This window comes from Fonsecaea erecta (genome assembly GCF_001651985.1).
Source record: "Fonsecaea erecta strain CBS 125763 chromosome Unknown Scaff3, whole genome shotgun sequence".
NCBI lineage: Eukaryota > Fungi > Ascomycota > Eurotiomycetes > Chaetothyriales > Herpotrichiellaceae > Fonsecaea > Fonsecaea erecta.
The window spans coordinates 1699767-1714866 of record NW_017387246.1 but is presented as its reverse complement, the minus strand read 5'-3'; the positions used below and the strand labels follow the sequence as shown (position 1 = coordinate 1714866).

Below are 15100 nucleotides of genomic sequence, written 5' to 3'. Positions count from 1 at the left end.
GTATCTACAGTACCTCCTACATAGGTACTACAAACATACAGTAATTAACTTCTATCATTATTGCCGTCCACGGCCATGACGTCCTTTATCGTTACAACCATACATACATACACACAAAGCCAATACGCATATATCGATAGATATCCACACACACACACACACACAAAACAACCTATGCACCCCTGGCCGGGTATTTCCGTGTTATATATTTGTATGACCCCCCGTACGCTGCGCGTCTGATGCAGATCCTAACAAAGGGGGCGGTGCGGATACGCAGGCGGCGTGGTATATTCCGGGCTCGAGGAAGGGCGGATTGGAGATGTGGAAGCGTTCTTCTTCCGTGGCGGGGTATGATCATTCCATTCCGGCCGCGTCGGGGCGGCCGCACTGCTGTCCTGGAGCAGGGCATCATCTCCCTTCCCACCCTCTTGGTGGAATGAAAAGGGTCGTCCTGCTGGAGCTGAATTCCGGGACTGGGACGGAGACGGAGATGCTCTCTGGCCACTGAATCCCGGCAATGGAACGGCCTGACGTTCTCTCGAGTGTCGCGGTTCTTGTTCTTCTGCTTCGGTTGGGGAGGCCTTGTCATTGTAATGATACTCCCTGGACAACTCGGTGCGGGAGCGCCGTTTGCGGACGGACCTCGACGACGGCGAGCCGATCGTGACGGTCCGCCGGGTCGTCGAGCGCTGCGAGCCGCCGCTGGTCGTGATGGATGCGGCAGGCAGAGGTGATTGTGCACGGGACGGGTTTCGAGGGGCTGCGTTGAGAATCACGTACGGCGGCTGTTGCTGGACGAGCTGGTGCGAAACGGCTGCTACGGGCACGGGGCTCCCGTTCTCTCGTGAGTGTTCCAGAATCAGTCGTAGGTTGAGTGTCGTGTCTCCCGACGGAGGGGTCTGGTGCTGGTTCCCTGAATGGCCGTGTTGCTGCTTTTGATGATGGGATTGGGATTGGGATCCTTGCTGAGGTTGTTGCTGGGCCAGCGCTACCTGTTGTAGAGGAGCTTGCTGGTGCTGTTGTGTTGCCGCGCCGGTTGGCGACTGAGGGACACCGGCGTCAGAAGTCGAATATGCCGTCCCAGGCAGCCAGACGAAGTCGTCGAAACTGGTCGCGATATTGGCAAAGTTGAAGCCACGGCCCTTGACGTGTGGCTCAAACACCTGGCCAATCTCCTTGTCTAGGTCCAGCACCTCGTGCTTGAAGGGTTGGTACTGGTGCAGATTGGTGATCAGGGACGAATACGCCGCACCCAGCCTGCCGGCGACTTTGGGGCGGATGTCAATCTCGAGCTCGACGTCGCCGCACTCTTCGAACCCGCCGCTGCCTTTGGTGAGCAGCATGACGAAGGTGAACTCGCGCGGCAGGCCGGACTTCTGCAGCCGGTTCTCTTCTAGCGTCCACACTAGCTCGCCGTCCTCGATGTCGTAGTCACGCCCGTACCACGAACGGAGGGTGCGCACAGACCCCTGAATCTTCATCATCTCGTACACCTTGTAGCTGCTTTTGACTCCGTACGACGGGTTGAACGTCGCGCTCGCGGGGCCTTGAGAAACACCGAGAGACCCGGCAAGGTTGAAGTTCCAGTTCAGCGTCTCGGGCGAGATACTCCCGTAGAGGAGGTGTGGCGCGTGGCGGAGGAACTTGGGCCGCGAAGGCTTGAACCCCGGAAAGTGCACACAGTCCCGGCTCCTCACCAGCGCCTGGCTATTGCTCACGGTCTCAGTCTGCGTGCCATGGTCGTGACTAGTCTTAGGCGCCGCCAGCCCGGCGACCACCTGCAGCGGATTCCGGTCGTCCAGGCCCGCGTGGTGCAGGGCGACGCTGATCTCGGCCGACTTGAAGCGGAACGTGCTGGCACTGGGGTGGAAGACGAAGTTGATGGCCACGAAGCGCACGTTGTCGATGCGGTCCTCGTGGATCACGGGGCTGTCGTAGTAGCCCGACTGTAGCCGCTGGACGTGCGCCGTGATGTACGACCCACCCGGCAGCCGCCGTTCGTAGATGCATTTCTGGTTGACCTGGTAGCGGTAGTCTGGCGCATTGCGGTCTCTGAACCGCGGTGTCAGCGGCGTGGGAGGTGGCCACGACGACGCATCTGGCCGGTTGGGCACGGCCGGCGCTGAGACGGGCTCGGAGAGGATGCGATGAAACCAGTTGCTACTCATGGTGCGAGTCGAGTATAAATGCTAGAGCCAGTTGTGCATCATGAAGAGTTGACTTGTCGACTAATTATTTGCCAGAGAAGCGAGTGGCTTGGTGTCGAGGCGGTGTTGATCAATCCAGATCCAGGTCAGTCTGGCCGGCAGCCTGATCGACGGGGTCATGCGCGCCTCCAGTCCAGCATTGTTATTGGATGCGCTCTCGGCCCCTAATCTGAGATGATATGAGCTGCTGATGCATCTACTGTGCAAGGCGGCATGTGCCAGGCAAAGCATCAACGGATGTGAACTAATTCTCCAACCAGCTATGTGTCTAGCACAGCAGAAACCCGCCGTCCGCCGTGATCTCCTGCCCAGTCATGAAGTTGTTCTTCATGGCACAAATATAACACTCGGCCAGATCCTCGGGAGTGCCAATAGTGTTGATCAATGTTTTGGCTGTGTAAAAGTCCACGATCTGCTGCAGTCGATCTCCCCCGAAACTATCAAACAGTTCTGTCTTGACGGCTCCTGGACACACGCAATTGACGCGGATAGGTTTCATGTCGTTGGCAAGAGCATGGGTCAACCCTCTCTTTGCCGCCCCAATAGGTGCCATAATCGTCCATCCAGGGCTGGGTTTCGCATCGCTCACACCATTGGTCAGGGTGAAGGAGGACGTGCGGCTGACTTCAAGGTATCGCATAGCGACCTTTGCAAGCATCGTACAGCCCGTGATTCTGACCTTCTGGGCTTCTGCAATGGCCGCCGGGGTGACGTCGGCCAGAGGCATCATCCCAAAGGTCCCGCCAGCCGTCTCTGCAACGTGATGCAATTTATGTTTGCCGCCGTCGGTTGCAAAATTGAAAAGAGCCTCGACCTGCTCCTCCACATCGTCCGAATTCAAGTCAACAGTGGTACCGCGGATGCGATCTCCTGCGCCGGGATATGCTTGCTGGATTCTCTCAACAGCCCTATCGACTCTGTCCTGCTTGGAACTGGCCACCACCACAATTGCACCATATTCCACAGCTGCTTCAGCAGCGGCGAACCCAATGCCACTGGTGCCGCCAACAATGATCACCCGCTTGCCTTGCAGTTTGTTGATGTATTTCAAGGACATGGCTGAGAGGGGTGCTCACTTCGTAGCTACCGAATCGAGCGTCAATCGCACTTTGAACAGATGCGACTTCTGTGAGAAGACGGTCTTATGGTAGCTGTCGGACTCTGTTATATACCCGGGAGGCAATACGTACCGCGGAACACATTCGAGTTCTGATTCGCTCCGCATGAAGACGGCGGACTAGCTGTACCAGATGCCGGTGCGGATCGCACAGAGCTCACTGTTATCTGATTGGCTCGCGCGCCTTGAAAAGCTTCAGACAAATGTTGGTATCGCCTAATTCCGTTTGTTGGCATTGGGCCTCTGGGTGCCTCGAGCCCCAGAACGAAGGTTAAATAATTTGCTTAGGGCTTGCATATAGGTGTGTGGCGATCCCATACGTGTCTTCGCCGGACGAACACGGATATTGACCTGCCGAATTGCTGTCTTCGTTGGAACGGAAAACTGCCCACGGACAATCCAGGACAGTTGATCTGGTAAAGGGGAATATCTGCTTTGCAAACTGGATCATTGCGGAAGGCAGGGTACACACGTTTGAGGATTGGGAAGAGGAGTGGCTCAAATAGTTTCATGAGCCGACAGAGTGCCAGAACACTGAAAGGCACAAGCTCGCGCGTTTCAACCATTGGTTCACAGCTGAGGATTGTCATGCCGGCTGCTCCATTCTGTCGGGCCTCAAAATCAGACCTCACTGCCCATTTGAGATGAGATGTCCCAATTGCCGAGCAATCGAGAAAAGTCGGGTATCTGTTAAAGACCATCGCATTGTAATTATATCTCAACAGCTGGAGAGGCTGAACCGGCCTTCGGAGTCTTTGGTCCTTCCGTGTCTTTGACCACATCTGTTTTCGTCCCCTTTAGAGGAGGGAATTCGAAGACCTCACTTTTGCCCCCGTTCCCAGGAGCCCATTTTCCGATTCGGTCGCCCAGATATCCTTTGTCCCAGACCAGTGCGCCAACCCACGGTTGCACATTCCAACTGACTTGCAAGGTCGCATTGCCCCGCTCACTGATGACACCGCTGGGGTCGGTGATTTGGTATTTTGGTTTCTGGTTTTTCAGAGAAATCACACCTGGCTTGACAAGATCTTTGGTCTTGGGTTTTGTGTTCGAGGTTTTCTTGCTCTTAGATGTTGACTTCTTCTCGGGAAAGTAGGTCTGCTTTAGATTCTGCCAGGACCACGGGGTGGATGTTGCAGGGATGATTGTGTCCCAGATAACAGCTTCAGACGTCCCCTCCTTGCCCGTCTTTCCACCAGGGTAGTTTGCCGTGACATAGACAAACAGCTGCTTCGTGTTCCATGTGAACAGGCTGGATAGATCGGCCTCAAGATCGAATCTAATTTGAGCGTATTCTTCGCGTTTCGGGGAGTAATAGTGTGGTCGGCCTTTCACGACTTGGACATTTCGGACCGATATTGAGGCGCTTGGGGAGCCCGTCGGAGTAGGAAGAGGTATTATGGAGAGGACGGCGATTATGCAAGCGATGGTAAAGGCGCAGCTGGTGAAGTAGCCGAAGGTCGACTGGAGTCGATTCAGAGCACTATGCATGACGACGCGAGAAATCAGAGCAAGACAGGTGTGAGAGTGGACGAACAACGAAGGAGCGGTGTGTAAAGTGCAACCAACGCGTGATTTAGACAGTCATGGGTGTAATGAGAGTTATTGGTGGTAGGATCTTGACCAACAAAATGCCAATTCAATCTGAACACGGTTGGAAGAAACGCGCCAAGCCACATCTCAGTCGTTACGACTTATGACATCACTGGCATCCCTCAAAAAGCCCCCTCCATACAGTCAGTGTCTGGTGTCCCTGTTTTATAAAAGTGGCATAGGATCTACTTGAGTAATCGTTCTGGTAAGTTCCCCAGGAAATTTAATTCCCTTTCCAACGATCCCATACCCCACAGATATAGTGTGCCTCTACAACCGTGTCCCACCGAGGCTATTGGCAAGATGGGCCTCCCCTACTCCAAAGAGATCCATTCGGCCTTTGACCAAGTCACGCCGCTCGTCGCAGCAGGATTCGAAGTGCTTCAGACGACCAAAGACATTGCCATCCTGCTGGCCATCATCCAGGTCGTCACAGTCATCACATTGATTTTGATCCTGCTGGCCCTGCTGGCCTTGCTGTTGACGGTGAACCCAGACCTGGCCAGGGAAAGAGAGCAGCTGGTCACCCCTGCCATGCGATGGCTCGCCAGTTGGGTCTTCAAATACGGCGCACCTGCGAAAACCCTTCTCAAGATCACCTTTGTGACTGGTGGCCTGGTGTCCGGGTACGCCGTTTGGCAAGGCCTAGCCACCGGGCACAGCGAACCCACGGGCGATGAGAACAAGTCTGAAGAGACGGAGGAAAAAGCAGAAGAGGACAAGGCCAAGGGTAAAGCAAAGGACGGTGACAATACCGATGAGAAGAATGGAAAGGAGGGAAATAAGAAGAAGTAATTGTCAGGGTGTCAGTGTGCAAGCCGAGCAGGTGGTCGCATGTCTACCTGGATGATTGACTCTCCCAGCTTGTCCGTGGTCGAAGGTCCGGTATATATATTTTTTTAGTTTATGACGAGGATCAATTTTGCCCCTTTTCAAGAGACTGCAGGTTGAAGTCGGATATCCTCGGTATTGGTGTTCTTTTCTTGAGGTAACAGTTTCACAATAAGACCAGCCCGGAAATGTCCGGTCATTTGATTTATTCTTATCATCCTTGCAAGGGCGCAAACCTTGCCACGACATTTCAAGTGGCTTTCCCACTGTTGGTCAAAGGGCGTACCAAGTTAGTGCAGAAAAGAAGAAACAGCGACAAAATCCTCAGGGCGGATCAGAAGGTTTTTCCTCTTCCTCCGCTTCCGTACTCAGCGGGCCTCACGAAATGATTTGGCATCTCGAGTGGGTCAAGAGACTGTACAGTCGTAGGGCGTGGGGAGAGTTGCTCTCTTTTTCGCCCCTTGGGGGACTGCCTTATCTTGCTTCCTTCCTTAAAAGCACCTCGAGTACTATACGATAGATATATACATGCGCACTGAAGGATCATTGATGCTGGTTCATAGATACGCTTGATCTCGCCGAAATTTTCCAGGGTTTCATCATACCTGCCGTTCCAGCAGATACAGCAGATACAGAGCTATCGGAACAACCACAGAAATGCTTGTGCAGCACCAACACCCAGTCCCTCTCCCAACATCACCACCATCAGCTTCGTCAACAACTTCAGAATATCTAGCTTACCACTACAATGCACATATCTCTTCACCTGCAGCTGTTCAAGTACGATCCAAACCGATAGATGTTGACTCTCTGGTACCACGAACAAAGCCATCAGTCACTATCCGGCCAGCAGTAATCGCTGACGCACCGGCAATTGCGCGACTGGGCTCCACTGTCTTTGCTACGACCTTTGGCTTCAGTATTCCTACAAACGATCTGAAGGCCTACCTCGACGAGGCGTACAGTGTGGAGGCTATCGAGGAGGACATTCGGTGTGCGACGAAGCATATTCTCGTGGCCTGTGCCAAAGCCCCCTCAATTGATGGTAATGAGGACAGCGAGCAGGAAATCGTCGGCTTCACTCAGCTAACGGAAGGCACCTCTGAGCCCTGCATTTCCGATGTCGAGTCCATTGTCGAGCTGCAGCGCCTGTACGTCTCGACAACGTTCCATGGCAATGGGGTCGGCAAGCTCCTGGCGAGCCAGATCGAAGACGTGGCCAGGCGTCTGGGTTACAAGGCACTGTGGCTGGGTGTCTGGGAGGGAAATTTTCGAGCCCAGAAGGTCTATGAAGGATTAGGGTTTGAAAAAGTCGGCGACCATGAGTTCAAAATGGGTAAGTGCATTCAAATGGACTGGATCATGCTCAAGCAGCTGTAACTCGTTTCTTGGTGGCGTTTTTGCAGTTTCTTTGAGCGACTTGGAGGGAGGAATCAGTGGGACAATATAGATATCGGCGAGACATAGCGGTCTCGTGGTGTCATTACAGGTTTAGCTGTCATTACAAAGGATGACTTTACAGCCCAAACTGTTTCAGCTGCCCTTTATTCCTTTCCCTCCCTTCACTCTCTGACGAAGGTGTAATGGCGCCAACGTCCACCGATGGGTTCAAGAGCAGGTGTCACAGACGCAGCAGCTGTTCCATCACACAGATAGTCTCGACTGCGAGATGCATCCGAATCAAACACAGACAAAGGTAAAGACAAACCTCGTCCACCATCACAGAAGATGGCAAGTTTACGCTCCGCATGGGCCATACCCGCAAGGCGGGGTAACACCGAGGTGTTCACACCGCCAGCAAGGTATAGGAAACTACTAGTCGCATTGGAAATGACCCGAGCTTAGATTCGACAATGCTACCACTTGGGTCGAGATGTCCTTGAGTCCTGTCCACACCGGGACAGCAGTAGCATCCGGGAGAAGGAGTAGACAAGCATGTATTGCGTGCCACAAACGAAAGGTGAGTCCGCAGGCATTGAGCTGGATACCTGCTGGCAAAGTTCGTTGACAAGCTGCCACGTAGGTTCGGTGCGATTTGGTCCGTGGCCAAGGACCTTGTTCCAATTGTCGATTCCAGAAGACTGAATGCACGTAAGAGGGAGTCAGATCGCATCCTGTCTATTATTCAACTTCTTTCGCTAATGACGAATGCTTAAGACCTCATAAGCGGAAGCGACATGACCTGATCCAGCTCCACGAATTGCGCATTTCTCCAGGGGATCTCAAGCCGCAGAACAACGCGGTGTTCATCAAACCAGTCGAGGATCATACCCTGTCACCACTGCCCGAGGCCGGAGCTGTTTCCAGCCCCGCAACGACCGCAAAGTATGGCAACTCCTGCTCGCCCGTCAGTGACAGTGTCGCCTTCGTCGGCAGACCAGAGTATCTACCAGGAGAATTCGCTGCAGAAGGAGAATCGGACCGCGATCCCCCCAAAAGCTCGAGAGGAGATGCCGAAATCTCGTATTTACAGTCGTTGAAGGCATTTGACTTCCCCCCGAGACCGGTACGGGACGGCCTTATCGACAATTTTCTCAAGGTCTGCAGTCCTTGGATGCCGGTCGTGGAGATAGAGGATCTCAAGCTCCAAAATACCGGGACCGGACATCCCGCTCAGACGCAGGGAGGGTCGCTACTCCTCACTCAAGCTGTTCTCATCGCAGGTAGTCGAGTGCAACCTCCAAGCCGGTTGCCGAATATCGACTGTGCGACTTTCTACAACAAGGCCAAGGCGTTGTTCTTCGCAGATTTCGAGCCAGACCCCTTGAACACGATCAGTGCACTGTGTTTGATGCAATGGTACAACCCAAGCGGACCGGAGCACGTCTCCATCCACTCCAGCGGCTTCTGGCTCAGGACTGCCGTCGGCCTGGGCTTTCAGATAGGTTTGCATCGAGAACCAGACCCACAATCGCCCAAGTGCAAGTTGCGACGCAGACTGTTCTGGACCCTCTTTGTGAGTCACTCTGCCCCTTCCTGCTCGTCCCTGCATCCACTGATTTGGACCAGTCACGAGATTGTCTGCTCTCCATAGCTCACGGGCGTCCTCGAGCCATCAATCTGTTTGACTGCAATATTAGCCTACCCACCGTTACCGACTTTCCTCAAGACAACAAGAATGCTCGGCTGTTCATTGCATACGTCGAGATTTGTTCGATCCTCGGGCAATGTGGCAAAGCCTTGAGTGGAGGCTATTCTCATTGGGCGCCGGTAGAGGTTGGTCGGAGTCTCCAGCGCTGGATCTCCCAACTTCCCGAGTGCTTGAAGCTCAACAACGCCCTTGACTATGATTTTGAAGTGCGCCAGCTATACTTGATCTACTTCAGCGCTGTTTCCATCCTTTACGGACCCGGACGCTCTGGAAATTGTACATCAGTGGCCCCAATCCTCGCCTCCTCGTGTGTTGCCCGGATCTTCGAGGATTTCTTGGCTCGTGACCAGCTTCGATGTCTCGCCCCGATGACCATATTTTACCTCAGAGTGGCCGCTTTGCCGCAGCTATGTTGCTTCAACTTCAGCTCACTTTGGAACATCTCCAAACTTGAGTTGTCCGTCATTCAAAAATCCCTACATGAAATGGCAAAGACCTGGCACTCTGCACGCCGGGCCTTGCGGATCCTGACCAGCCTCGTCAATACTGTAAAACGTGGACAGGAAATACATCGACCTTTGACGGATCTGGATCTCTCCCCCGAACAGCTGTCGTTCTTTGAAATGGTCCCCTCAGAGTTGTGTCCGAAGAAGCATATCATTGAGGCCGCCGTGGAAGCTGCACGAGTCAATTCGCAGGATAAAGCCAATGCCCCATTCCAGGGTCCTTCTGTTCTCATAAACCCTAATGGCGTGAACCTGAGATCTGACTCAGCCACAATCTGCGACAGCACCACGAGGGAGCCAACAATGGCTGCCCCATCAAGGTCTTTGTCGGCTGCCTTAGGTACCTCATCTGGAGAGATGCAAGAATGTACAATGACAGACTCATGGTTCACAAGCGACAACGGTGGCTGGACGGGCGTCGACGAAGCAATGGGACCAGGACTTGACTTTGACGATGACGACTTTTTTCTGTCAGTTCACGAAAGGCTTTTGCAGGACTTGAGGTGAATCTCATGTTGCTAGCTTCGTGCCTGTATATACAATATGTATCTACTCCGGAACTCCAATAACACAACTATCTTCACAATGCTCCCCCACTCTAACTCGCCTCGCATGGAGTTAGCTGAGGGGAACCGACTTGAAGGCAGCACTTCCAGTGGAGAGGGGAAGTTGGGGAAACGACCTATTCCACCAAGGAGATCCGTCTCTGCCGCTGGTAAAGGGAGAATTCTCGATGGAGCTCAAGATCGTCATATTGGATTACAAGCCGACGGGACGGCAAATGCGGGTAATTGTATGGTAAGTCCAATACGCCCATTCGGGAACGGGTATTTTACTGACCACCTCAATTCGCAGATCTACACAGATGATACCCTTCCTTGACAGAGCGATTGGAACGAAGAAGCATGGTTCTTGTTCTCATGTTATCGCCTTCCCCCACCCTCTGTCCCCCAGTTCCCATGCCCCCAGCATTCGGTATCTGGGGAACGGTGGTCGGCAAATCGTAGCCGTGTCGTTGCCAGCTCGAGATCGAGTATTTTGGAATATTTGAATGAAGACTCTCCCAGGAGCTGCATCCCACGGCTGTTCTCCTATCCAGCTAACAATCTGGGGGCCTTTTACCACAGTGTGATCAACTACCTGACAACATGACCAAGACGTACCTTGGGCTTCGAGGCAAGAAGCTTCAAGCACTTTCTATCTGGGCTGTCATTTGTCCTGCCTATATCTTGTTTGGGTACAACAACGCCGTTGCCGGTGGCCTGCTTGACCTCCCTGCCTGGATCAAATACTTCCCCCAGATCAACACTCTGACGACCGAAGGGGTTCAGCAGGAGCACAACTCAACCTTACAAGGTCTGTACCTGATTTTTCGTTAACCATGATTGATAGGCAAGAGCAATCTGACCATGACCCTTGCTCGACAGGAGCTGTCGTTGCGTTGTATACACTGGGGTGCTTCTTCGGTTCCCTGTCGTGCGTCTTCATTGGTGATTATCTTGGTCGAATCCGGACAATCATCCTAGGTGCCACGGTGACTATCATCGGGGCGATTCTCCAGGCATCATCGTTCTCACTCGGCCAATTGATTGTTGGACGCCTCGTGGCTGGGTGTGGATTTGGTGCATTGACAGCAACAGCGCCAAATTGGCAGAGTGAATGTGCAGGCATACAACGTCGCGGTCCCCATGTCATGCTGATAGGTGTATTCATTGGCACCGGTCTGAGTATCGCAGCTTGGGTCAACTTCGGGGTGTCTCATGTGGCTGGCGACGTGGGATGGCGGTTCCCTCTTGCCTTGCCGGCATTCTGGGCGCTCCCTGTTATCATCGTCATCCCTTTTCTTCCAGAGTCTCCCCGATGGCTCCTCAAGCAAGGAAAGGAGGAAGAAGCGCGTCACGTCCTTTCAATTCTCAGAGACGTCGAGCCAAACTCGGAGCAAATCGACTTTGTCGTCCAGGAAATCCAGGCGTCCCTCGCCATTACTGGCCAAGCCAAGTTTTCTGATCTTCTGACAAACGGGCGACAAAGACTCTTCCATCGGACCGTCTTGGCTGCTGTATGCCAGATGTTCCAAATGATCGGAGGCGTCAATGCCATTGCCTTCTATATTTCACCTATTTTCGCTGAAGACCTCAAGTTGGCTCCACCGAAGCCAGCTATTCTGGGCGCCGCCTTTTTCATGGTCCTCGCCTTCAGCGCTCCAATCGGCGTGGCAACGGTAGATCGACTTGGCCGTCGGCGGTTGATGATGATCTGCAGTACAGGAATGGGAGTGTGCTTGGCTGTTGTGGCAGGCGCTCTTTCCAGACAGGATGTCCGAGCTGTCGACATAGTGGCCGTCACGTTCATCTACATTTTCAACTTCTTTTTCGCCATTGGTTGGTTGGGACTCCCATTCCTTTTCTGTACCGAGATTGCTCCCTTGAGCCACAGGGTGCCTATCACAGCCATTTCTACTGGTTCGACATGGCTCTGGGCCTTCGTCGTGGCCTTGGTCACTCCGGTCGGATTGACAAATCTCTCGAACCGATACTATATTATCTATGCTGTGCTCAATCTCGGCTTGGTCCTTCCTGGTAAGGCAGTCCACCGTACTCTCGAAGATTACGCATTTGCAAGTGTACGCAACTGACGTCGTGCTAGGTGTCTACTTCTTCTTCCCTGAGACAAGCGGACGATCTCTAGAGGAAGTCGACGAGATCTTCGTGACGAGCAAAAGCATTTTTGACACGGTCAGGGTGGCCCGAGATGCTAGGACAAGACGACCGCTTACCGTCACTGACTTTGGCTCGGAGCATTCCAGTAACCAGGGAACGGTGGCCAAAGAGGCTCCACATCATGTGGAGGAGCTTACCCGTACGGAATTGAAGGAGGCATAGGAACGGAATGGGCACATGCAGGCAGAGAAGTAGCCGTGAGCAACAGATTGCTTTGACGGGCATGGATCGTCGTATCTCATAGTCTCCAGGTTAGGGTTCCAATATTGACTGTAGCAGCATCGAGACATCTGGTTCAATAGCGATTTCCAGCCTCTTTTGTCATAACGTCTTCTTTTGATCCACTGGCGAACCAGTCCCATGGCATACCTGGTCATATAGCCGGCCGGTCAGCGGCAATGTCTCCAACTACCTTGTTTGCCCGGCGCGGTACAGCACTCCTTTTCGGCATTCTTAAGCCGGTCGACGGAGATTTATCCTCCTCCCAAACACCCTCGGCGATATGTGGGTCGACCCAGACCACGCCGGACTCGATACCTACTTGGCTTCAACGAGCGACTTGAGTTCTGATGGGTGCATTTCTATGTTGCTCTTTGCTGTATTTCCTCGGGCTCGTGGGAAGTGCTGAACTGGACACGAGAAGAATACTGTGTTGTCTCTTTATGATCTAAGCCATCGGAGCATCATTACTAAAACGAACTCGACCGAAAATGCTGCAGCATATCCCAGACCGCGTCGACTTCGTGCCACCGCACCAGGGCCGGAACATCTTACCTAATTGCCCTTTCTTCAACAGACTGCTGCGGCTGGCTCACGACGCGCCCTCGAGGCCCATCATTGCCGATGTCAACCTGGGCGTGGAGAAGTCGCGCATCCAGCTGCTGACAGACGTCCTGGAGATGCGGAATGACCTGCTCGACGCCCTGGACGAGACGAGCAGAGCAGACCTGGCATCACGAGGAGCCCGCCGGGGGCCTGTCTTCATCGCCGTTCTGGCTGCTGGGGGCTACGAATACACCGTGGCAGTTCTGGGAATTCTTGCCTTAGGAGGAGGAGCCGCCGTGGTGCCCATCAGTAAGCCATATCGAAAGACCTCCAGCGCCTTCTTTTGTTGTCCTTGGAGATCCAAGTGAAGTGAGAGAGCTAAAACCATCTCTTTGAATACTCCAGGCCCGCAAGCCCCTCTCAAGGAGGCTTGCTACTTTATGGAAAAGGCACAGTGCGTAGCCGTCCTGACGGCCTCGAATTTGTCCCAGCAAGGGAGTGCTTTGGAAGCAACCATCCGCAGCCAGCGCCAGGGGACATCCCTCCCTTTTCGCCGGATCCTGATCGCCCCCTCGCTCCGCAGCCACAGCCTCCGCCCGCACGACATCACCACCTCGTCGGACCGGTACCCAGACGACAACGCGGCCGGGTATGTCATCTTCACGTCGGGCACGACGGGCCCGCCTAAGGGCGCTTGCCACCGCCGCGGCTTGATCCACGAGGTCGCCCGCTCCATCGCCGACCACTACAAGGTCTCTGAGAGTGACCGTATTCTGCACATGCTGCCCGTCCACCACGCCACGGGGGCATACCTGTCCTTCTTCCCCTTCCTGGTCCAGGGCGCCTGCATCGAGTTCCGCGCCGGGGCCTTCAGCGCCGAGTGGACGTGGAAGCGGTGGCGGAAAGGAGGTATCTCGTTCTTCACGGGTGTGCCGACCATGTATGTGCGCATGATGCGTTATTTCCAGCAGCATAACCCGGGGGGATTGTCAAGTTCAAACTCCTCCTCTCCTATCGGAGTCATCGATGCCACCACAGCAGCTGCAGCAGCGACACGGATCCGTGGCATGCTGTGCGGCACGTCCGCCCTGCCCCGGCCGGTGGAGGAGTTCTGGGAAACGCTCCGGGGCGGAAAGCGCATTCTGACGCGCTACGGGAGCACCGAGTCCGGGGCGGTGTTCAAGATGGCCCTGGAACCGGGAGACACTCCGTCGGGTTCGGTGGGCGTGGTTTCACCGGGCGTAGAGGTGCGCTTCGAAGACGACGGCGACGAGGGGGAACTCCTGATCAAGAGTCCCAGTATGTTCATGGGGTAAGTACGCCTTCTGATATTCCTCATGGTCTCAATCAAGGATCCCCTTTCTCCTCGTTGCACGGATGAACAAGTTATTTTGTGCTCGAAGCTGCTGCTTTGTTTGTTTCTTGCTTCGTTGAACACACCACACCATGCACTTCTCCCTATCCCCGACGCGTCTCCTCCCGTCCGCTAACACTTTCACTCTTTCTATCCGTCCACAGCTACCTCTCCGACGAGGCCGCCACGCGGGCCACTCACGACGCCCAGGGGTTCTACAAGACCGGCGACATCGCACGGCGCGAAGGGAAATACTACTTCATCCTGGGCCGCGCGTCGGTCGACATCCTCAAGAGCGGCGGCTACAAGATCTCGGCGCTGGACGTCGAGCGCGAGTGTCTGGGTCTGCCCTACGTCAACGAGGTCATGGTTGTCGGCGTCGACGACCCGGAGTGGGGCCAGCGCGTGGCTGCCGCGGTGACCTTGCGTGAGGATCAGAGTACATATTCGTACCGCGGTAGCAGTGGCGGTAATAGTGGCAGTAGAGCACTCACGCTAGCCCAGCTCCGCAGCGATCTCGCCGGCAAACTGGCCCGTTACAAGCTGCCGACGTTGCTCCGCGTGGTCGACGGCGAGCTGCCCAAGAACGCGACGGGCAAGGTGGCCAAGAAAGTGTCCGGGCCGATGCTGTTCCCGGCCAACTATGCGCAGATTCCGGAGGTGCAGGTGTGGTCTAATGCAGCTGGTGCAACGGGGCCGTCGTCACCGGAGAGGAGGAACACGGCGGGCATGGCGAGGCTTTGAGATCGCGAGGAACCAGATTAGATCCGCTTCCTGTGAACCGGACGGGCATACCAACATGACGAGAGGAAGTGGGAGAAGGGTCAATTTCCAAGGTGGGGCCTATTTTGAAGTCATGAAGTCTATAGTGCACCTCGCTGTCTAGCATCATATCTAGATTCACTACCATCATCCT

General features: G+C 54.4%; 8 protein-coding genes across 8 annotated transcripts; 5 read left to right on the top strand and 3 right to left on the bottom strand.

Annotated features, from left to right (window-relative positions):
• Positions 1–248: 248 nt before the first annotated feature.
• On the bottom strand, positions 249–2168 carry AYL99_03871 (hypothetical protein; the record flags this gene model as incomplete). Its single annotated transcript, XM_018835385.1, has 1 exon — positions 249–2168. One exon carries the CDS (start codon positions 2166–2168, stop codon positions 249–251), a length of 1920 nt encoding a protein of 639 aa, XP_018695035.1.
• Positions 2169–2475: 307 nt separating this feature from the next.
• Positions 2476–3264, bottom strand: AYL99_03870 (hypothetical protein; the record flags this gene model as incomplete). The annotated part of the gene is made up of 1 exon (XM_018835384.1): positions 2476–3264. The coding sequence occupies one exon, from the start codon at positions 3262–3264 to the stop codon at positions 2476–2478; it is 789 nt and encodes a 262-aa protein (XP_018695034.1).
• A 771-nt stretch (positions 3265–4035) lies between these two features.
• Positions 4036–4815, bottom strand: AYL99_03869 (hypothetical protein; the record flags this gene model as incomplete). The annotated part of the gene is made up of 1 exon (XM_018835383.1): positions 4036–4815. One exon carries the CDS (start codon positions 4813–4815, stop codon positions 4036–4038), a length of 780 nt encoding a protein of 259 aa, XP_018695033.1.
• Positions 4816–5220: 405 nt separating this feature from the next.
• AYL99_03868 (hypothetical protein) lies at positions 5221–5712 on the top strand (the record flags this gene model as incomplete). Its single annotated transcript, XM_018835382.1, has 1 exon — positions 5221–5712. One exon carries the CDS (start codon positions 5221–5223, stop codon positions 5710–5712), a length of 492 nt encoding a protein of 163 aa, XP_018695032.1.
• Positions 5713–6405: 693 nt separating this feature from the next.
• On the top strand, positions 6406–7128 carry AYL99_03867 (hypothetical protein; the record flags this gene model as incomplete). The annotated part of the gene is made up of 1 exon (XM_018835381.1): positions 6406–7128. One exon carries the CDS (start codon positions 6406–6408, stop codon positions 7126–7128), a length of 723 nt encoding a protein of 240 aa, XP_018695031.1.
• A 705-nt stretch (positions 7129–7833) lies between these two features.
• Positions 7834–9852, top strand: AYL99_03866 (hypothetical protein; the record flags this gene model as incomplete). Its single annotated transcript, XM_018835380.1, has 3 exons — positions 7834–7839; positions 7916–8704; positions 8758–9852. 3 exons carry the CDS (start codon positions 7834–7836, stop codon positions 9850–9852), a joined length of 1890 nt encoding a protein of 629 aa, XP_018695030.1.
• Positions 9853–10493: 641 nt separating this feature from the next.
• On the top strand, positions 10494–12227 carry AYL99_03865 (Sugar transporter STL1; the record flags this gene model as incomplete). The annotated part of the gene is made up of 3 exons (XM_018835379.1): positions 10494–10701; positions 10773–11924; positions 11992–12227. 3 exons carry the CDS (start codon positions 10494–10496, stop codon positions 12225–12227), a joined length of 1596 nt encoding a protein of 531 aa, XP_018695029.1.
• Positions 12228–12775: 548 nt separating this feature from the next.
• Positions 12776–14928, top strand: AYL99_03864 (hypothetical protein; the record flags this gene model as incomplete). The annotated part of the gene is made up of 3 exons (XM_018835378.1): positions 12776–13139; positions 13236–14142; positions 14349–14928. 3 exons carry the CDS (start codon positions 12776–12778, stop codon positions 14926–14928), a joined length of 1851 nt encoding a protein of 616 aa, XP_018695028.1.
• Between the last annotated feature and the right edge of the window lie 172 nt (positions 14929–15100).